At 40.0% G+C, this 23,654-nt stretch overlaps 1 protein-coding gene across 2 annotated transcripts in view; it reads left to right on the forward strand.

Annotated features, from left to right (window-relative positions):
- The window catches only part of LYRM4 (LYR motif containing 4), a 159,326-nt gene that overhangs the window by 57,059 nt on the left and 78,613 nt on the right, over nucleotides 1-23,654 (forward strand). Inside the window, exon 3 of one of the 2 annotated variants that reach the window (XM_073224697.1) lies at nucleotides 2-12,205. The exons of the other annotated variant lie outside the window; for it this stretch is intronic. Coding sequence (XP_073080798.1) covers nucleotides 2-79 — 78 coding nt within the window. The 3' untranslated portion in view covers nucleotides 80-12,205. Of the gene's footprint in view, nucleotide 1; nucleotides 12,206-23,654 lie in introns of those variants that run through there. 2 annotated transcript variants of the gene reach the window in all.

Consider the following 23,654-nt stretch of genomic DNA (forward strand, 5'->3'; position numbering starts at 1 on the left):
GGGGCTCCACCACAGCAGCCACCAACGAAGACACTGCCATGCCATGGCCACCGCAACCTCCAGCCCCATATTGCACTGACCATAGCTGGACACATCTGGGCTACCACTGACTCATCATGTGACCAGTGCAGAAGCTGTACCCCTAGCTAGTTTTTTTTTTTTTTTTACTAAAGTATCACTGATATACAATCTTATGTTGGTTTCAAATATACAACACAGTGGCTCAACAGTTACCCGTATTGTTAAATCCTCACACCCTCTAGTGCAGTTACTATCTATCAAAGTAGTAAGAAGTTTCAGAATCATTGGGTATATTCTCCATGCTGTACTACCATCCCTGTGATCAACCTATATTGTGATTACAAATTGTTATCAGCTAGTTTCTTTTTTAATGAAACAGTTCAAATAGTGTATGTATCAGAATCAGATTATGAACCTGCAGTAAACAATTAAGAGCAGACTATTTACAGCCATTCAAGATAGGAAGAAATAGGTGATATTACAAGTAGCACACATTTTTGTTAACTTGAGTGTATATGTGTTGGATAAGCATTTTCAGTGTTTCTTTGCTTACACTTAATTATATTTGTAGATCACTGAAAGCAAAGTAGTTTGCCCAATTTATTGGCATTTTGGATATTGATAGATAAGAGTCTCTGAAACTATATTTACTTTTATTTGTCATTTTATGATGTAGTCTCAAGAGAAATGTCCACCAAATAACTTTCTTAATGTGCCTGTTGTGAAATGAGGAGCTAGTGAACAGTGACTGTCTTCTTTCACTGTCAGCCTCTGCAGCATTTGCCCCAATGCCCTAAGTAGTGGTTAAAACTGAGTTACAAGTAATATCTTACCCACAGTTGTCATCATCCTTTAGAACAGCCTGGGAAAAGGTAGGATTGGCTTAATTAGGTCCTTTGGGGGAAAGTCATAGTGCACTCCTTATCTCTCCTCATGTATACATTTGCCTTAAGTACCATTCTGATAGTTTGGGAGAGTCTCTAAAATTTAGTTGGCAGTTGTTTTGATGGAATAAAAGAAAATTACTGCCTACATTAAGGGTATTTAAAAATACATGAAAAGAATTACATACTGTTCATAATAGCCAAAAGGTAGAAGCAATTCAAATTTCTACCAGTGGATGAATGGATAAACAAAATGTGGTATATATGCATACAATGAAATATTACCCAGCCGTGAAAAAAAAGATATTCTGTCACATGTTACATTGATGAACCTTGAAGATACTATGCTGAGTGATATAAGCCAGTCACAAAAGGGCAAATACTGTATGACTCCACTTATCTGACGTTCCTAGGGTAGGCAAATTCAGAGACAAAACTTAGTATGGTGGTTGCCAGGGACTGGGGAGAGGAGGGAGAGGGGACTTGTTCCTGAATGGGTACCGAGCTTCCATACTGCAGGATAAAAAGTTCTAGAGATCTGTTGCACGGTAAGGTGAATGTGTTTAACTGAGCTATACACTGAAAAAGAGTTAAGATGGTAAATCTTATCTGTTCTTTTTTCCACAATAAAAAATATCTCTCCTTCCCCCACAAGAAAGACTTATAGCTAGTCATCATTTTTTTCTTAATTGGAGAAAATAAAAGTAAATGCTTCAGGCACTGGTGCCTGAGGGTAGGAGGCTTAAGTCATTTGAAACTTAAACAAGAGGATTTATATCTGTGAGCCTTTAGTTTCTTATCTGTAAAATCAATGGATTATACTGTAATTTCTAAGGCTACTTTCAGTTCTACAATTCTGTGGTTCAGCATTTCGCATAAGTATCTGTCCCCATCTTCTTTATTCACAGAAACTTACTGATACACCTTTAATTACTCTAATGCTTAGCTTTCCTTGGCCTATTTTCACCAAGATCTTAACTCTGCAGAGTTTGCGCTGTAGATGAGCATAGTTGTAAGCCAGCTATGTATTTATACCATCATAAATTACAGAAACTTCTCTTGGTCTAACATTTCTGCTACAAGGAAAGTCAAAAAATTGAAGTATTTTATTAATGTTGCTAGCATCTACCTCTGCTGCTAGCCCTCTTTTTCCTGGTAGAAGATATTTCACCAGTACTAGAGCATATCTCTGAGCAGAATGTTTTCTTTCAGTGAAAATGAAACAACAGTTGAGCAATAATATAATAACTGATGGGCAAATGAAAGATGAGAATGCCTTCCTCGAGTCAGACTTTAACATTAGTACAAGTTTCTTCTTGATTTGACTTCTCTCTGCTCCCTCTCTGGCTTCTCAGCTACATTAAACACATCTGCTAGATAAATTAAATGTAGTTTGCAATTCCATGCCCACAATATTCTTTTCTTAAGTGTCTATTGAGAGCCCTCTTTTTGCCATGTAATTATGAAGTGACTTTATAAGCTTTTTGGAGACAGAGTTGGGATGAAATTATAAGATCCATCACAACCTTGTAGAAGTTCCTTCTCATTTCGATCCTCTGGAGACAAACCCTTCCTTCTCCTCCATTTTAGATCTCATCTGGTCACTCATTTAATCAGACAGAAATATGTAGGGTATCAGAGCAGTACTTCCCCCTATGCCTATATAGGTCAACAAAATTAGATTGAAGGATCAATCTACATATTTAAAAACTAACAAAAAATCAAGTCAGAGGCAAAGGAGATTTAAGCATTCTGTCTTGAACTTCAATAAAAATCCTCAGGAAATCAACATGAATTTATATATAGTGACCAGAATTGCCCCCTAAGTGAACCCTATATCTTTGTATATATGAATGAAAAACTCCCCAGCCCCTGTCAAAGCTTAAGAAAGCAGGGGTGGGAGGGTTGCTTAGTTTTATACCTTCCTTGGCTTATGTAAGACATTCATTTTTTTTTTTAGTCTGTTCAATATATAGTTCCTCTGCAACTATAAAAAGACTTCTTCCTACAAGAATTTAAACTAATTTCCTCCCTCTGCTTTTTCTAGAAATTCCAGTAAATCCTAAAGTCTGGGGCAATAGTATTCCCACAGCTGGCACTCCTGTGGAAGAAATGCCTCTCAGCTGGAGATGGCCCATTAAATTTGCTTGGTCCCTCCAAGGGTGACATGCACAAAACAAGGCACCATTTCCTTTCTGGGAAAAGCCTATCTCACATTGCACTTTTCACATTCAGTAATAGTTCTTTTGAATATTTCCATGCTCCCACAAGCTCATGAAGAAGGCAGAAGTAATGCTATTTATAGAAAGCTTTTGCACGTGTTTCATTTTGCAATTAATATTATCCTCCTATCTGGTCTACTGTAGCTGCTCACTCTAGAATTCTTAAAGAAGTGTTTTTGTTGCTGAAGTGCCTAAACTGGAAGTAGATGTCATCAACTCTGGGGCAGGAAGTACACAGATGGTATAGGCAAGAGGTGAGATAACCTCAGCTCTGGTAGTAACTTACTGTGCTATATGGGGCAAGTTCCTTATTTGCCTTACTCACCACATCTGTAAAGAGACAATCTTACTGATGACCGTGGTGGTAGTGAGGACACGTGTTTGTTTCCAGTGTTGGTTTATTGCACCCTCTCCAGGCATTCAGAGATGCTGTGCGCTGAGCACTTGGAATGCATCGTGTGGTTCTCCCAGTAGCAGCCCTGTGAGAAGATACTATCATTCTCATGTGGAGATGAGGAAATTCGGAGTTGGAGTGTTTGAGTAATTCTCCCAAGGACATACAATTAGGAGAATGGTGGGCCCGCAACTATTCTCACATTTTAGCCAGTTCTTAAAAGAGATCATACTGTGGGTGGCCTTGTTTTGACAGAAGGTAAACAAGATGTTGGAGATGAGAGAATAAGCAAAATGTGTGCTGCTTTTTCTAACTGTTCATTTGGAGCTCTTATTAGAAGGTAACAGCTTACCTTCTGTGGGCTCATGAATAGTTTATCTCTAAGGGCTGGTCTGCCTTATCATTTCTCCAAAAAACTCCTCAACTCTGTCTGCCTTCAAAAGAAAGAAACATACAAACACCACAGTCTGAAAATGTTAAAGTTCAGCCCCCTTATTTAGGAAGTGTTTGCTCAGAATCTCCCCACAGATCTGAAGGTTGCAGCTCCAACTGTACTTTTCCTGACAAGCTATCACTGAAGTGCCCTTTGGTGGAAACCTCCTGATGCCTTACTGCTTGGCTTGTCCTTTCAGGTAATCAGAGTTAATTCCAGTCATGCTTATGCAAATCTTCTCCCAAAATGACAAAGGAGCAGTGCCCCACCTTCTAGGAAGGTCAGGAGAAGGGATGCACCCCGTTGATGTTAATTTGTGTTTCTGTGCCACATCTTCTGAGGTGACAGGGAGGTAATGACCCCATGCCCAGCATGTAAATGAGAACGTGCTGTCGATTCCTGAGCATATGCTGTCTGCAGTTATATTTTTTCAGATTTGATGGGTTTCATCTGTAAATGAAGATATGGATCGATTCATTGGTGCTTTTGAAATGATTTCTCCTAACTGTACATCTATCAGTCTGAAAAGCTGCGCTTGTTTTATTCAGAGACATGATAGGAGTAATAGGTAAGAGAAGAGAAGAGACTTTGAGCAAGATACACCTAAATTTAAGTCCTGACACTTGTTCAGTAGCTCTTTATCCTTGCTCACGGTATTTAATCTCTTAAAACATTATCACCACTCAATTTTTCTACTAAAGGCAAAGGAATACCATTCTTCAGTTAATGTTAGTTTTGTCCTTGCCATGTTTTTGAAATACCAGAGCCAAATGATGTGTCAGAAATTTTCTCTCTTCCCCAGTCTGATAATAAGGCTGGCATTTCATGAACTGGTCAGGTATAAGTAATCAAAAGGCTCTGAAAGTTTTCTAACATGTGGTACTATAATAACCTTGGTTTTACTAAATAATACTGGTGTACTATTAAATCAGTATTTTAAATGTTTTTCTTCAAACTGTTCTATTTCATTCGGCTTAATAAGGACTTCTCCATACACATCTCACTTCCTTAATGTAGTGAAAATTGCACCAACATGGAGCTCACATGGATTCCCCTTCAAAGTCTATCACAAATTAGCAATAGTATCATCAGAAAGTACATGACCCTTTAGGCCTTGACTTTGAAAAGTAAGGAATAGGGCTCAGTGGTTTCCAAGATCTCTAACGCACAAGAATTTGTTTTATAACTCTGCTGTATTTAAACCTCTAACTGCCTTGTTGAGTTTGGACTTGGGGTTTCTCTCAACAGATTATTACATTTCACTAATAAGTGAGTACATTCCAGAGTTGTCTACACAGATGGCCATGCCCCTGGAGGTCGGTAAATACTCAACTGAGTGCTGGCTGGCCCGGGAGCCAGCAGACCTGGATTCTGCTTCCAACCACCTGCCAGCTGGCAGACAATCCTCACATGCCAGCTTCCTCCTGTGGCTGAGGAAAGGGTCTTCTCCATGCCTCTCTAGGGTCCCTTTCACGACTGACATTGTCTGATTCTGAAAATGATTGGTAACGATTGTTCGGTCCCAGAAACATACGTGTGAATGTTGGATTTTGACCAAGGGTGAGTTACCTCACTGACATTCTCTATTTGCTGAACTGACTTTAGAAAGGAATCCTGACTCCCCAGATCTCACAGACAGCGCATCTTGTTGAGGGGAGGGATAGCGGCGTTACGTGACACCGAGTTATGTGATGTTCCGCCTTCCTAGTCAGCCTCAGCAGCAGGGCCAATGTGAGAAAAGCCTTTGGCTATGCTTTGTAAAATCCCTTAATATCCAAGAACAATGGCAGGAATGTTACAGGGATCTTGGTGACCTGAGGGGTCTGTGAACTGTGTACAGAAGCTGCCCTTTCACACAGCTGACAGACTGTAAACACCTCATTTACTAGTGAGGTTTTCTTAATTGAGACTCACCAGACCTTCTGAGGAGGAGTAGGATGGGAAGGGGGAGACCAGTAGAAAGAACAACATACATTTTCCTCTTGCTTCCAGCGAGATTCTACCTTAGCAGTGCCAGACTAAGTGTGCTCTCCTTTAAAGTTTATAGCTGAATGCATAGGTGTCTGTGTAATACCAAAGTAGTTTTCTTTCCAGAAATATTCTTTAAAGCTGAGCCCATTTTTTCTTATGAGACATCGGCCACTCTTTTTTCATACGTAGGCGGTTTAGGAAACCAGTAGGCAAACAACTTGCCTCCTGTGCATGCCTGTGCCGTGCAGAGCCTATCCCATTGAGTCGTATTTCATGTCTTGCCTTCACAACATTGCTGTTGCTTCCTGACTGGAGGCAATGACATCTCTGTCTTCAGCTGTACTGCAGGATCCTGGAGGGCTGTGCTCCCATGTGCACTGGGCCAGCACAGCACAAAGCGTGCAGCGAATGCTCAGCGAGCCTCCTGCATTGGCCAGCTCCCAAAGGGAAGGCCTTTGGAGCCTGCTGGCATCTTCTGGTCCTCTGGGCCACTAAAGCACTGAAGTGTGACTCTCACAGCCTTTATTACAAACTCTGCAGTGGCTTGTTAATCAGCCATCTCTGCCCTTAGCCTCTGACCGTCTAGAGAGAGAGAGTTGTACACCACCATACCAGTGCCTTGTCAATGCAGTAAGCGCTCCGCTAATGCTATTATAATAAAGGCAAGATAGCTCATTAGGAAGACACAGAAGCAAGAGTTTCAGAGCCCAGACTCTGCCTCTGACTCATGGCTTAAATAACAGGCTTGGCCTTTCTGACCACAAGTCTTCTGATGTGTAAAGATACCTGCCCTGTGTACTTCTTAGCATCTTTGTGAATACAGTGTGAGATAATGTGTGCTGGCGCGCTCTGAAGTCAGCAAGCTGCTCACCAGTAAGTAGAGTTAACCTCCCCTAAACAGCCCTCCGACTGAAGCTCCTGCCTCGGCTGAGGAAGTGGCCATCCTCCTTATTAGAAAGGAAGCCATGAACTCCTGGAAATTAGTGTCTGGCTCTGCCAGAATAAGCTAAGAACAAAAGGGGATCCGATGAGGTGACTCCTGGCAGTATGACATGAGGCTCCTGAACTCTCTTCGTATTTTCTTACCCACTGGGAGACATGAAGGGCACAGGAGTGGCTTCAAATCCTGGCTACCACTCCCTGGCTTTATGAACTTAGGAAAATGACTTCCCATTTATCTCGTTTGCCTTTTCTGTAAAATAGGCACACATATTCCCACTTTTAGGGAAGTGAGAACAGTGAAGGCACAGTGTTTGCAAAGCACGTGGGATGGTACCTGGCCCATGTGTGTGTTCTATACGTGAAAGATAGTTTCAGCTTCCCCCATGCTTCAAATTGTTTTTTCCATACTTCTTTTAAATACTCAAGTGCTAAATTAATTGTGATGTGTCTTGGTTTGGTTTCAGACTCTCACTGTACAGAAAGGGAGTAGCTGCCAGTTCTTCTTTCAGGCAGTCCTGTGCTCTAGCCCCCTCCCAGCTGACTCCGGAGGCCTTGCTGGTCTGAGGCTTTTGGCATATGGTGCTTGCTGTAATATTGGTCTGACTTTTCCAAATGCTTTTCAGTGGTTTAGGTAGAACTGTGAAGATTAAATTGCAAGTGACAGTTTCTCTATGAAATATTTATCAGATGCCGATAAAAGTCTGTCCACCCAATAGAAGTGAGAGGGCAAAAGGGAAATTCAGTGCACATAATCTTACTTCCTTATTTTAAGGTTCCTCTCACATCACAGACTGCTAGGCTTTGAAATGAACAAAAGGCTATAGGAAAATAAAACTAGCAGGTAGGGCAAGTTGGTGTTTGGAAGTGAAAGCTGGAGGTGCTTTACTCTGAATAAATAGAGGTGTCCTCAAATTCAGAAGATTGGAAGGCAGAACCCAGCACCCTTAATTGGCCTAGCAGAGCAGGATTTATGGGTAGAAAGAGCTGATTCCACTGTTATCTTTCTGTCCACACTCATGTACACAGAACAATGCCTGATGAACAAGATATGTCTCAACAGAGCTTGGACGAAATTTTCCTTAGATTTCTGTAATGCTCATTTCAGAGAATCTGTATGCCTAAACATTATTACCTGGCCACTGGAACATAACCTAAATGTGGCAGAGAGAGCTAATAATGGTCAGTATTTGAGAAATTTGTTTTCTAATGACAGACGAAGGACACTTCATGTGCACATGCCCACATACAGGTAGCCAAGTAATGAGAGTAGCACATGAGGTTTTTAGTCTTGGGGTTTTGTTATCCTTGTCTCCTTGAGGAGAGGGACTGTGTCTGTTTCCACACTTATCATAAGGCCTTACGTAGTGATGGTGCTTAGAAAATATTATCAAATGGATTATCTGCTTTAATTCTAAAGGACTGAATTATATATACTGGAATTTCTTAATAGTGTCTCAGTGTCATTCACTCCATTTATGGAATAACTTTTATCAGCATAGCAAAAAGTCTTACTTGAGCTAGCAAAATTTTATCCATAACACGGGAACAATAACTAGAAACATAATCAGTTATAATAGTTCTTCCTCTCTTTGGGACAAACGGCAGCCCTGACATACATACAAACTTATGACAATCTATTCGTATTTTCTTGGGAGAATTGAGAAACAAAAAGAGTGGACTGACCAAAGCCACTTTGGAAAGGCCTGTTAAATCAAGTAATTCTTGCCCAGCGATTTGAATGAGACTCATTGCTGAGTTAGACCGCGTGGTCCTTCTGTAGCCTCTGTCTTTCTTTGGAGCCTGTTGGGGTGGCATAAGGTTCATATTTGTATATTTGTATATGGGATTGGAAGTTGGGAGATCGGCCTCTCCATGATGGGTGGAGAGTCACAGGCAAGTTCAGGAAACCAGGTACCAAATAACTGAGCCAAACTCCCCTTACCCGTCTGATCAGTTCTCCAGAGCTTCATGGACTACAGGTGTTGTGGACATGAAGATCCTCAATATGATATAACTTACTCACCTTTACCCTGTGGGGGGACTCTATTTATGTGAATTCAGACACCTCTGAAAATGTAGGAAGAATCAAATGCAGTGATGTTCTTGCCGGGGTGTTTTGTGTAAACAAATTAATTATGAAGATTCGGATTACCAAGAAAATGTAATGAGAGGTTGATTGAGCACCTGTAGAAACTAATTCTGGTTACGGTTGTTCACTCACTGTGGAGACAAAGGGGCCAACATTTCATTATCTCCTACTGTATGCTGCATGCTGCTCGCATGGACCATTTCAGTCACATCTACTCTGCAGTTTCCTCACTTTCTAGGTATGGAAACTACGGCGCAGGGAATTTAAGAAATCAACTCAGAGAAGTTAAGGAACGTGAAACTCCATAGCCATTATTGTTGAAACCAGGATTTGAGCTAAGGTTTCCATCACCATCCCACATTGCCTTTATAGTAGGATCCTTTCATTGTATTTTGATAAAATGAATTTCATAAAAACTTGATTTAGATGTACTTTTGTAGCCTTGAAACCCCTTTCCGCTGAGAGGTAGTGAGTGCTCAAAGTCCAGGAATGTCTTGGGGAGGCACCCACAGCTCTGTGGCTCCTGAATCCCCATGCCCTGCACCCTCTGGTATACACAAAAAAGAGGTACAGAGGGCCCACGCTTTCAGAGCTCTTAGAGCCTTACTGCTGGCACGACTGAAGGACAGATTGTTCCCTCTAGAGACAGCAGCCACTAGCTAAGGATGTGAGCCAGGAGACCAGACCCAGAGCTGTTCGGAAGGCTGGGAAGAGGATTCAGTCTGAGCAGTGAAATGACTCATTCAGAGAAACGGAATAGTTTATGGCTTGAGCTGATCAAACCCCTACCTCCCGTTGACGGTCATCTGGGACTTTGGTATGTTTTCAGGCCACTGTCAGGAATCTGAAGTTTTTGGCTGGATGGGGGAGAGTATGCACGCCTGTCATGCACTAGTGCACACAGGACCCTTGAGGCAAACAGCACCAAGGCTAGCCAGACTGCTCGCACCCCCTTCTCGACATGCAACTAAATGAACACTGCCGCGTTCCATATCAAATGCCTGTGTTACACTTACTTACTCACCTCAGATACTTTAAATCATGCACAAGTTTTCTAAGCACTTCGTAGTATTTAGGAAGAAAAACTAGAACCAGTCTCAAAACAACGATATTATGCTTACCCAGAAAATGAAAATTTTTTTCTTAATTTTTAAATGTTTTGTGCCTATATGTTGTAGTACACTTCGAATTTAGTTCAACTCAACTTTATATTTTAAACTGTGTTTCTGAGGGAACCAAAGGCTACCTGGCCTGTAGTGGGATCTTCAAATGCAGGACTTTTTGCCGTATGCTAGTGGTTCCCGACCTCGACTATACCTTAGAACCTGGGATGCTTTTACCAATCCCTGTGACCAGGCCACTCCAGACCAATGGAATTTGAGTCTCTGTAGGTGGGACTCAGGCATCAAGATTTGTAAAGCTCCTCAGGTGATTATGGGGTGCAACCAAGGTTGAGAACCAAGAGTTTACAGTAAGCTGGGGAAGACGCCAACCAGTCATCCTGCACAGAGTGCGTGTTCTCCCGAAGGCAGTCTAGTGCGCAAGTTGTCTTTGATTTTTGTGATTACTGAATTCTGGATCTCTCTTAATTAAACCTTTGTTCTGGGGATAATTTTTACCCTGTTGCACTTTTCAGAGATTCAGACTCTGTTCAAGTTCTCTTATATATTAAACAATGAAACTCTTATTACTACTGAAAATCACATGTGCTCACATCAAGAAAGACAGAGTGCATGCTCCTGATATGTTCTTTGGGGTTCAGACTGATATTTCAAGACAGTATTCTTTTTTTGGTATCAGTAATCTACAATTACATGAAGAACGTTATGTTTACTAGGCTCCCCACTTCACCAAGTCCCCCCCACAAACCCCATTACAGTCACTGTCCATCAGCGTAGTAAGATGCTGCAGAATCCCTACTCATCTTCTCCGTGTTGCACAGCCCTCCCCATGCCCCACACATACATTACACATGCTAATCGTAATGCCCCCTTTCTTTTTCCCCGCCCTTATCCCTCCCTTCCCACCCATCCTCCCCAGTCCCTTTCCTTTTGATAACTGTTAGTCCATTCTTTGGTTCTGTGTTTCTGCTGCTGTTTTGTTCCTAACAAGTAGAATAATAAGGCTTACTGCCAAAAGAATGGCAGAGACATCTTGGGAATGCAGTCTTCATCCACAGAAGTTAATTAACATTCTGTTGGGGGGATTTTTTAGTACAACTGAGGGCTGCTGCTCATATAAATTGTAGCTCCTCCATCCTGCGCTTCTGTTTGTCACATAACCCTGGCAATAAGAACATCCACAGGTCCTTTGGAAGCAGGCCTTTTCCCAAGTCAGATTCCAAGGCAGGTAAAATCACTCGGGAAGTCATGCACTTTCTCTCCTTTCAGGGGAATATATGGGAAGAAAAGAAGTTTAGTGCAGCTCTACACCAAGAAATATGCTAATAAAATTGTTGGTAGGAAGCATGCTCTCTGCTTTGGCTTGCCTTGAAGCTGTCTGCAGCCCTGTCTGAGCTGCACAAGTTGTCCTCAACATCTACTGTCAGATCTACAAGGAGACCAGTGGAAACAGGAGGGCAGTAGCTTTTAGGAGCCAGCCCAGTGACAAACACCAAAGGTTCTAACCGAAGGATTGTTATCAGGCTTGAGCCAGGGTGGGTTGGCCAGGCCGGTGCACCAGATTTCTCTCCAGCAGTTTTCCAGTAATTTCCTTGTCCAGTTTTCCTCACCTCCAGAACCACTTATGGTTCAGCACACGGATGAATCTCTCTGAGACAGTTTCCATCTGACAGTTCAATCTGTTCTTCCTAGTGAAGGCTGATACTGTGTAGATTTCACTAGATTGTGTGCCTCAATTTGCTAGAACAGTCAGTGTATACTTTTTTTCTTTAAATCACAGCTTTATTAAGATATAATTCACATACCATAAAGCTCACCTATTTGAAGCATACAATTCAGTGGCTTTTAGTATATTCAGAGTTGTACAACCGTTAGCACAGTGTCATTTTCAGAAAATTTTCATCACCCTAGAAAGAAACACAACACCCATTAGCAGTGACCCCTTTTCCCCCCAGCCCGCTCTCCCCTTGCCCTTGGCAGGCACCAGTCTACTTCCCATCTGTGTGGATTTACCTATTCTGGATGTTTCATATAAGTGGAATTTATATTTGTGACTGGCTTCTTAGCATAATATTTTCAAGGTTATTCATGTTGTAGCATGTATTCACACTTAATTCCCGTTTAATACCAAATAATACTCCATTATATGAATATGCCACATTTTATTGATCCATTCATCAGTAAATGAACATTTGGGTTTTTTGTACTTTTTTGCTTTAGTGAATGTTATAATGAACGATCATGTACAAATTTTTGTGTGGACGTTTGTTTTCATTTCTCTTGGGTATGACCCTACCAGTGAAAATGCTGGGTCATATAGTAACTCTATGTTTAACTTTCTGAGGAACTGCCAAACAGTTTTCCAAAAACTGACTTTCCTGTCACCAGTGTACAAGGGTTCTAATTTTGCCACATTCTTGCAAACACTTATCTGTTTTGATTCTAGCCATCCCAGTGGATGGGAAGTGGTTTGGTATACGTAACAACCACCAGATTTAGATTGGAAGGTTAACTGTGATCTAGTTGCTCTTGGAACATTCTAAGGAAAGTTAAGATTTTTTATTTTATTTATTTATTTTGTCCACAGGGACCTCAGACCAGTCCTTCTCTGTACCTAAACTCCAGTTCTCTGTAGATGGAGAACCAGTTTACACCTTTGCTGACTGTACAGTGCTTATAAGAGATGGGTATGATTTGGGCAGCCAGAAGCTCTGGTGAGAGTCCCCTTCTTTCCTTGTCCCACATGGCCTCTCTGAGCTTTGAACTTGCCAGACCAACAAGGGTGTCGCTCTTTGCCTCCCATAGTGCCTTGTGGAGTTCTTCCCCACAATAGGGGTTAGTTGATTTTTTTTTTAATTCTAGCTTCTTCCCTACAAAAACTCAGCTGCTGTCTCAAAGCACAGACCTTATCACTAAGTCATTCAGCCTTTTGTTTGTCCTTACCCTTCTTCACAGGCTAATACAGTTGACTCCTCAAAGCTTTGTATTTGGTCTTCTCCTTTCATGCAGCCTGTTGGCCTCAGTCTAGTAGATATTTTCACTTCGGTCTTTTACCAGCATTTGAAACCCACTGTGATCAACACTTAATTAGTTATCTTCCCTTCCCCTTTAACCAGTTCTCCTTTGCAAATCCCCAGTACCTCCGTCCTCTCTCAGGAACCGAGGGTCACATTCTGCCTCTCCCTACACATGTAGAATGGAGCCTCCATTGTTTATGTCCTCTATTTTTTTAAAAAAAAATTCAAGACTCTTTTCAGATCCTCTAAAACAAGTTACTTGGGAATATTAAAATGTATTCCAAATACTACCCTGAAAGCTGCCTTTGGTGAGGGCTCCTCGCTGACATGATCAGGCCCAGCCAACCCAGGCACTTGGCCCACCTTTGGCCGAGACAACGTGCCATGTTCTTTGGCTCCTCTTACACCTCCCTTGCTTACCTTATCATGAATCACCAGTGAGCAATCTGTTTCTTCCGTAGGACTTCACTTGAGGTTCTGTCAGATATTCCTGTGGACTAGATGCTCATCTGTTTAAATAATCCCACTTTTAATGTGAAAGCACCCTTTGTTTCCTGGCAGCCTAATTTCCCTCGGCATTTATAGTGGTTAGATGTGTATCGATGGGCATTACTCTCTAACTGCTTGTGTCAAAGCACTGTGGGAGGCTCATCAGTCTTGTGCTTTTTTAATTGACGTCAATAATGTGTTTGCATTTATCAATATTTCCTAATTGCCAAGTTATAACAGTGGAACTTCAATAATAAATCATGCCCACAGATATTGTCAGACATTAGGGCTTAAGTTTTCTGTCAATATTTTGATGTATTATAAATTGTTTTTATGAGGGTTTTTTTCCTATGAGGAAGAAGGAACTGTGCAGCAGGAGACAGAATTGAGTCGGTATCACCATATAAAATTAAGTTAAAGAGCCAAATCATTCCAGTGAAAATAGGAGAAAGGTCTTTCCCAAGCCAGTACAATACATTCCCATAAAGTTCAACATCACCATCTAAATGAATGCCAGTGTGTCTCTCCTGAGAGTGATAGGCTGTGCCAAGGATCTTCCTGGGGAAAGAAATTTAGACAAAAGGACAGTGAACAAAGAAGGAACTCTTATCAACTCATTTATCAGAAGAATAAACTGAAACTTACGAACTGCAGTTACTTGCCCAGGGTCAGCAGTGACTTTGCAAGGCCGGGACTCAAACTCAAGGCTGTTGGTGTCCACAGCTGGGCTTTAATCTTTCAGGGACAAACTTGACCAAACCCAACGGTGAGGGAGACACAGGTGTCACAAGACTGAATCCCCATCACCTGCTGAGCAGTTAAAGACTCTAGAGTATTTGGCTTAGAAAAGAGGTGAATGTGAAAGGTTTAGGAGGTCTGTTGCCCTGTACCTGAAAGATCATCACCTGAAGGAGGGTTAGACATTATCTCTCTGCATCCAAACAGCAGACATGGGGCCGGTGCTCCAACGGCGTGGGGGGCAGTGTTTTAGAGGAGGCAGGAGAGTGGACCCAGGAGCCACACTGCCTCCAGCAAATCCCAGCTCAGCCACTCTCCAGTCACTGTCCTTCAGCAAGTCACATGACCTCTCTGTGTCCCAGTTTCTTCAGCCAAGATAGGAGTGATGACAGTACCTACCTTATAAGACTGCTGTAAGGATTCAAGGACCTAATATGCAAAAGTGCTTATGATGGTGCTTGGCACATATGTGTGATATATGGGTTTGCTGTTACTACATTATAGAGTGAGACTAGGAGGAACAGAATTCTCTAAAAAATCATTCAACATTTATACATTATTTCTACAAATCTTTATGTACTAGACACTGTTATAGACACTAGGATACAGCAATAAAACAGATCATCTAGTCCCTGGCCCTGCCCCTGTGCAGCATACATTCTGTATTAGAAAGAAAGGAAATCACTATGTAAATTAAAAATAAAACAGCCATTCAGTACCTGAACAAGCCACTTCCAAGACTGGTCCCTGCCCTGATGTAAAAGAGGATGTCCAGGCTGAGGCTGACTGAGGTCATTGTGAAAGGGGCTTCCAACTGTGGAATTTTGTAATGTTCTTAATATCCCTCTGCCAAGTAAGGTCAATTTAATGCAACCAGTGATTAAAACATTAATGTGAGTACTGCTCTAGTTTAAAGCAGTCATCCTCTGGATTGCCAAGTTGAGGTAGGAAGATTATTATGAAGGACACTCCTGTGAGGTACAAGAAGGAAATATAGGACTTCTCATCTTTTAAAATGTATATTTTTATGTATACTTTATAATGTGTGTATAATTTAGTAGCACAGCACATGTACATAATTTATGAGTAAATATAAATATGAACATTACATTTAAGGTTGCATGTATAAACATATTTTGCTAATGAGGTAAACAATTTAAAAAGCTAAAGTCTACCACCGTTAAGTTTTACCAAAGCTTTCTAAAGCCAGAAGCTCCAATAGTAATGAAACTGTTTTTGTATTTTTCCTTATTTCTGACTTGGCCATTTATGGGTGGATAATTTGTAACCTTAAAGATAATAGTTTTCCATATAAATTGAAAAATAAGACGTACTTTCGCCTCTACTGAAGAGCTTTTAAAAAAATGGTCATAAATACTTGATGTTTTTGTAGGATTAAACAGTTTTATTGCATTTAATCTTCCTAAGCCATGAGATAGGTCTTACACCTTATATTTGGAGATGAGGAGAGGGAATAGAGCATTTTACAGGTTATACCAAGGCTGTTAGCACCTCATTGTTTTGCCAGAGACCAGAAATTTTAAAATTAAGGACTGTAAAGCTGGTGCTCATTATTAGCAGTACACCAGGGAGCACCTGTTAGCATGGGTCAAGGTGAATGCTGACCAGTCTCCCATGTTGCTGGAAGAAGGGTTATGGCTGTTATTTCTTACTATTGCCATCCTCTACTTTTTCCCAAAAAGCAAAACTCTTGTCAAATATGTAGCCTTCAACAACATTTGTTAGGAACTACATGAGCCAGGCTTTCAAGGAGCTTTCAGTTTATTGAGGAGGTAACATTACTTTTCTTACCCCAAATTAAGGAACATAAAGTTGACTCTTAATTAAAGACAAATTACAGTTTGGCAGATAGTCTCCACATTCTCCCCCTCCCCATCGCCCCTTCCCGTTCCCCACAGCCCCTTCCCATTCTATCCGCAGTCAGGATTCTCAGTTACAGTCAACAGAAACCAGCTCTGGCTAATTTCAGCACAAAGTAGGTAGCTAAATATTTGCTGAATTAATAAACAACAAATGCCTCTCTGTGTTCCTTACTCAAGTGGCTAAAAGAGAGTTTAGTTTAGAAGCTTGAAAGGGAAAGTTGGGAAGTTTATTTTAAAAGAATACCTAGAAATTAGCCTCTGCTAACTCTGAGTTGATAAATATTTGTGTGGAATTGTTGGATTTAAGACATCTAGTAAGATTATTTTATAGTATGAAACACAGCAGACTGGAGTTCACCAAAGACAGATTTTAGCCTTACCTCTTCTGTACGATCTTCAATATATTGCATAACTACTAGGTCTTGGTCCTTTCAGCTCACAAGGGAATGACTGGATTACCCTCTGAAATCCTGTGAGCTTTCTCTGGTAATGGAAGCATATATTTGCTCTACCTAACATGGAAGCCACTAGCCACATGTGGCTGTTGAATACTTGAAATGTGGCTCTAGTGACTAAGGAACTGACCTTTTTTTTTTTTTTATCACCTTTACTGACTGTTTTTCAACCTTATCAGCTTTTAGATTCATTCTTTTTTATTATTATTATAGTATCATTGATATGCAATCTTATGAAGGTTTCACATGAAAACCATTGAGGTTTCAACATTAACCCATATTATCAAGATCTGAGTCACCCTTGCCATTGCAGTCACTGTCTTTTGGCATAATAAGATACTATAGAGTCATTACTTGTCTTCTCCAAACTGTACTGCCTTCCCCGTGACCTGCCTACATTGTGATTGTGAATTATAGTGCCCCTTAATCCCCTTCTTCCTCCCCATCCACCCTCCCCACACCTCCCCATTGGTAACCACTAGTCCCTTCTTGGAGTCTGTGAGTCTGCTGCTATTTTATTCCTTCAAGTTTGCTTTGTTTTTATACTCCACAAATGAGTGAAGTCATTTGGTACTTGTCTTTTTCCACCTGGCTTATTTAACTGAGCATAATACCCTCTACCTCCATCCACATTGTTGCAAAGAGTAGGATGTCTTTTCTTTTTATGGCTGAATAATACTCCATTGTATATATGTACCACATCTTCTTTATCCATTCATTTGTCCATGTTGATGGGCACTTAGGTTGCTTCCATATCTTTGCTATTGTAAATAGTGCTGCAATAAACATAGGGGTGCATATGTCTTTCAAACTGGGCTCCTGCATTCTTAGGGTAAATTCCTAGAAATAGAATTACTGGGTCAAATGACAATTTCTATTTTTAGTTTGTTGAGGAACCTCCATATTGCTTTCCACAATGGTTGAACTAATTTACATTCCCACCAGCAGGGTAGGACAGTTCCCCTTTCTCCACATCCTCACCAGCATTTGTTGTTCTTAGTCTTTTCGATTTTGGCCATCTTAACTTGTGTGAGGCAATATCTCATTGTGGTTTTAATTTGCATTTCCCTATGATTAGTGATGTTAAACATATTTTCATGTGCCTGTTGGCCATCTGAAATTTCTTCTTTGGAAAAGTGTCTTTTCAGATCCTCCACCCATTTTTTAATTGGGTTACTTGCTTTTTGTGTGTTGAGGCATGTAAGCTCTTTATATATTTTGGATGTTAACCCCTTATTGGATAAGTCATTTACAAATATATTCTCCCATACTGTAGGATGCCTTTTTGTTCTGCTGATGGTGTCCTTTGCTATACAGAAGCTTTTTAGTTTGATGTAGTCCCACTTGTTCATTTTTTATTTTGTTTCCCTTGCCCAAAGATATGTGTTCAGGAAAAAGTTGCTCATGTTTATATTCAAGAGATGTTTTCTTCTAAGAGTTTTATGGTTTCATGACTTACATTCAGTTCTTCAATCCATTTTGAATTTACTTTTGTGTATGGGGTTAGACAATAATCCAGTTTCATTCTCTTACATGTAGCTGTCCAGTTTGCCAACACCAGTTGTTGAAGAGTCTGTCATTTCCCCATTGTATATTCATGGCTTCTTTATCATATATTAATTGGCCATACGTGTGTGGGTTTATGGACTCTCTATTTTGTTCCACTCATGTATGTGTCTGTTCTTGTGCCGGTACCAAATTGTTTTGACTACTGTGGCTTTGTAATAGAGCTAAAAGTTGGGGAGCATAATCCCCCAGCTCTCTTCTTCCTTCTCAGGATTGCTTTGGCTATTTGCATTCTTTTCTGGTTCCATATGAATTTGAGAACTATTTGTTCTAGTTTGTTAAAGAATGCTTTTGGTGTTTTGATAGGGATTGCATTGAATCTGTAGATTGCTTTAGGCAGGATGGCCATTTTGACAGTATTAATTCTTCTTATACATAAGCATGTGATGTATTTCCATTTATTGGTGTCTTCTTTAATTTCTGTCTTGAGTATCTTACAGTTTTCAGAGCATAGGTCTTTCACCTCCTTGGTTAGGTTTATTCCTTGGTATTTTATTCTCTCTGATGCAGTTGTAAATGGAGTTGTTTTCCCAATTTCTCTTTTTGCTAGTTCATTGTTAGTATATAGGAATGTAACAAATTTCTGTATATTAATTTTGTATCCTGCAACTTTGCTGAAATCAGTTATTAGTTCTAATAGTTTTGGGGTGGATTCTTTAGGTTTTTTAATCTACAATATCATGTCATCTTCAAACAGTGACAGTTTAGCTTCTTCCTTGCCAATGTGGATGCCTTTTATTTCTTTGTGTTGTCTGATTGCCGTGGCTAGGACCTCCAGTACTATGTTGAATAAAACTGGGGAGAGTGGGCATCCTTGTCTTCTTCCCGATCTTAAAGGAAAAGCTTTCAGCTTTTTGCTATTAAGTATGATGTTGACTGTGGGTTTGTTATATATGGCCTTTTTGTATTGAGGTACGTACCCTCTAAATCTATTTTTTTTTTAGAGTTTTTATCATGAATGGATGTTGAATTTTGTCAAATGCTTTTTTAGCATCTGAGATGATCATGTGATTTTTGTCCTTCTTTTTGTTGATGTAGTATATGATATTGATTGATTTTTGAATATTGTACCATCCTTGCATCCCTGGAATAAATACCACTTGGTCATGTTGGATGATAATTTTGGTGTATTTTTGAATTTGGTTTGCTGATATTTTGTTGAGTGTTTTGGCATCTGTGTTCATCAGGGATATTCATCTGTAATTTTCTTTTTTTGTGGTGTCTTTTTCTGGTTTTGGTATTAGAGTGATGCTGGCTTCATAGAATGAGTTTGGAAGTATTCCCTCCTGTTCTAATTTTTGGAAAACTTTAAGGAGGATGGCACAGCTGTCCTCTTCTATGACTGGATTAACTCTTCTGTATTGGTGCATGCTTACGACATCAAATTCACAACAAGCTGTGTGTTCTAATGTGTCCAAAGTATGTTTGGAGATAATTCCTTAGTCCAGGTTTATAGTTTGGTAGACACCCATAGTAAGCACGAAGTCCTACAAGGGAAGGCCTAAAATACAAGGCTCCTTGAATAAGAAAGCAAAAGGGCAGAAATGACAAAAAGAACTTGGAGTTATAGTACACTTTCTTCTATGCATGAGCAATAAGCTCTATTTTCAGCATCTCTCTACACTGTATGTGATGATTTCCCCATAAGATGCACTTAAAAAAATTACCTTGATAGCTTTATTAGAAGCAGTATTTCTGAAGACTTTTTCAAGCTGTAGTTCATTAGCCACTTCAACTGAAGCAATACGTAAGGCAAGGGCAGATTCTTTGATTCTTCCCAAAGCATGCCATCTTTAGAGATTAGAGAAAAATGGCCTGAAAGAAGAGACTTTATCATCTTAGCAGAGGGATTCTCTATGTAACACTTCTATTCTTCCTCTTTTGGTCTTTAAAAAAGAGGTATCAGGGAATCTAAGAGAAGTCAGGGGACAGGATAGAGGGGATAGAGTTTCCTAAATGTTCAATAATGCTAAAAAGGCAAACTGTAGTTGTTCTCTAATTAACAATCTAAGTAACAACACACCATGTCTATGGATGGCGTGGAGAGAGGCAGCCAGGGAAAGAAGGACAGAGACCCCGACAACCTTCCTAGGCTGAAACTGAGGGGCATTTGGTGACAGACTTTGGAAAGTCTCACACTGACGGGACTGTAGGTGACTTAAAAGGAACCTACTAATCAGAGCCCACCTACGGTTTTGTAAAGAGGTCGAGGACAAAGATAAATTGGGAAAATGGACATACAGCACTGAGATATCTGTAATTTCCCACACTTTAACAAAATCAAAATTAATGGTGCACATTTAATATTAGGTGCTTTAACAGAAACACAATCTGACAGTTGAAAAGTATGTTAAGGAGGCCCTGGTTGGCTTCAACAGGCTTAAAGACTATTAGTCAGGGTCCTGCACAGAAACAGAACCAACAGGATGAGTGTATAGATGTAGACAGATTTATTTTAAGGAACTGGTCCAAGTGATTGTGATTGTGGAGGCTCACAAGTAGGGCGTGGGTCAGCAGACTGGAGTCACAGAAGAGCTGCAGTTGCAGTTCAAAGGCCTTCTGCTGGGAGAATTCCTTCTTGCTTTGGTGGAGACATGTCAGTCTTTTGTTCTACTCAGACCCTCAAATAAGTGGATGAAGCCCACTCATACTTGGATGGGTAATCTGATTTAGTTAAAGACTAAAAAGCTAAATGTCAATCTCATAAAAAAATATATCCTTACAGAAATATCCAGAATAATGTCTGACTGGATATCAGGGTACCATGGACCAGCCAAGTAGAAACATAAAATTAACAATCACAAAATTCTATCTTTGGAGCCTGAAAAGAAAGATCTGTGACCCAGGGGTAGTAAATCAGAACCCAAGAAATGATTCTAAGGCGGGAAACCCAAAACAAGGTACTGCAAGGGCTGAAATGGTAAATATAAAGTTATGAAATAAGATAAAAACTCTCAGTAAACTGAGAATAGCGGGGAACCTCCTCAACTGAAAAAGAGTGTCAACAAAAAACCTATAGCTAACATTATACTTAGTGGTGAGAAACTAGAAGCTTTGCCACCAGGGCAAGGCAAGGACATTCCTTTCCCTCATTGTACTGGAAGTTGTAGCTGACGCAGTAAGACAAGAAAAGGAAGTAAAACGTGTACTACTACTGACCATTCTGAGGTTTCGTGGTAGAGTTATATCTTCCAGAATGTCACATGGCCCCACTGTTTCCACTCAAAGGCTTGAGGTCAGTCTGGTATTAGAAGGGCTGCAGGTCACTTCCTTGATCTGCGTGTGACAATCATTAAACCTGCTGGGACAGTTGACTTTACTGAAGTTGGAGACCCGCGCTTGCCTTTCTAGCACTTTTGGGGATCATGACTGCACACTATTTTTACCTAATATATGGTGAACATTTCTCATGTGGCTCAGTTCTCTTTTGCCTCAAGACGTTTTTTTATGGCTTCCAGTATTTCATTTTATAGCTTACCATGATTTGTTTATTCTGTTCCCTAAATGTTGAAAACTTACTCTTTTTTTTTCTGTTACAGTATGGCCATAAATATCTTCATGTACATACCTGACTCTTAAGACAAATTCCTAAAATTAAAATTAATGAGTCAAATAATATGTATGCCTTATATCTAATAAAAACTCTTCACCCCTTCCCCAGAAGTACATATAACTATATATACAAAGTTTTATATATGATATCTGGGTTTCTTAAAGCCATGGCTCAAGTTCAGAAACTTGAGCTTACAAGATTGAGATCTGAAAATTGACTAAGACCACATTCTCCAAGCAGGTTTCTCAGGCTTACTGTCATCACACCATTCCACATTTGTAGACACAGTGATTTTCATTCTAATAAGTAGTTCTCAGACTATTAGAAGATTTTCCATTATTTATGGAAAAGAATATTTATGACCATATCTCAGATTTTCATTTCTCAAGAATAGAGTTGGAATACTTTATATTCATAATTAGTTCCTGCAGCATCTTTTATAATCCTCAGTATACAGCAAGTGCTGCACCTCTCATAATCTGTAACTCATGTTTATATGCCATAACTAAAGCACTAGTAACTGTAGGGTTACAGCAAGTATTAGAATGGAACTCTGGGTTTCAATTTTCCCTGATCAGACATCAATTTAGTTTTTCTTATTTAATTTATTTATAATATGGAAAACTAATTTTAGCACCTTGACCAGTCCACAGCTCTAATACAACTTTTCATTTAAGTTCTTAGTGTGTACCATGATCAAGGACCCTAGATTTTTGACTCTTTGAATTCTAACCCAGAAACATCCCTGCTGTGGGAATTTGTTTGCTCTGTCCAAGGTACCGAAGGAGTAAGTAGAACTTCCTGGTCTCTAATGCCTGGGATTTTATAATCAACATAAAGTCATGCCAAAATACAAGAGTTTGTTGATCTTCAGACAGCTGTGATCAAGAGGGAGAAACTCATGAAGTCAGAAGATCTACTGTCAAATCTTAGGTTGCAATCTTAGACAAACTACTTAATTTTTTGGAAACTCAGTAAAAATGGAGCTGTTGTGAAATTACAGTAGGATAATAATGTTCTATAATCTAAAAAGCAAAAGTAAGTAATAATTGTATGTAATAGGTCACTAAAACTGCAAAATTAAAGTTCTATTAATAAATAATAAATCACATTTATTGAGCACTTACTCTGTACCAAGCTCTGTGCTTCATGATGTACATGTGCCATCTCATTTGATCTCCCAAGTACTGTGAGATAAGGGACCTGAAGTTCAGGTCAGTTAATGAACATACCCACTGTCTCCAGTAAATAAGCAAGGAAGCCAGGGTTCACACACAGACTGAGAGCCCAAGCTCTTGAGGACTACTTGGTAAGATTATCATTATCATATGTTAAAATAAAAGGAAACAGAAAACGCAATCAGTAGTCTCCCTGTGACTTCCAAGTTGGGTAACTTGATCCTTCTGAACTTTACATTTATTTAATTAAATTTTTTAAATCAGAATAATACACTTTCAAGATTTTTAAAAAAAGGCAAAAGAAAGTTCTTCTCATCACCCTCTTCTCCTGACTCTAAATCTCACTTCCTATTTTAAGATTCTTACATAGCCTTCCAGAAATGTCCTGTGCATATAGAGATTTGTGTTTGTGTGTGTGTGTGTGTGTGCATGTGTGCTCTTTTTTGTTTAAAACAGGTGACATTACACCACAAATACTTTTCCACGGCCTCTTTTTTTTCCCTCTCAACACACTGTATCTTCCTTTATCACATTCTTCTTTTCGGTGGCATTGTATTTCATAGCACGGATGCAATGTGATTTGACTGGTCCCTTAATCAAGGACATTTACATTGGTCTTGGCTTTTTGCTGTTACAAGCAGTGCGGCAGTGGACATCCTGGTACCTAGTACATGGCCCAGAGAGAGCTGAGTCAGGGT

The sequence above is a fragment of the Manis javanica genome, chromosome 16 (assembly GCF_040802235.1).
Source record: "Manis javanica isolate MJ-LG chromosome 16, MJ_LKY, whole genome shotgun sequence".
NCBI classification, from domain to species: domain Eukaryota; kingdom Metazoa; phylum Chordata; class Mammalia; order Pholidota; family Manidae; genus Manis; species Manis javanica.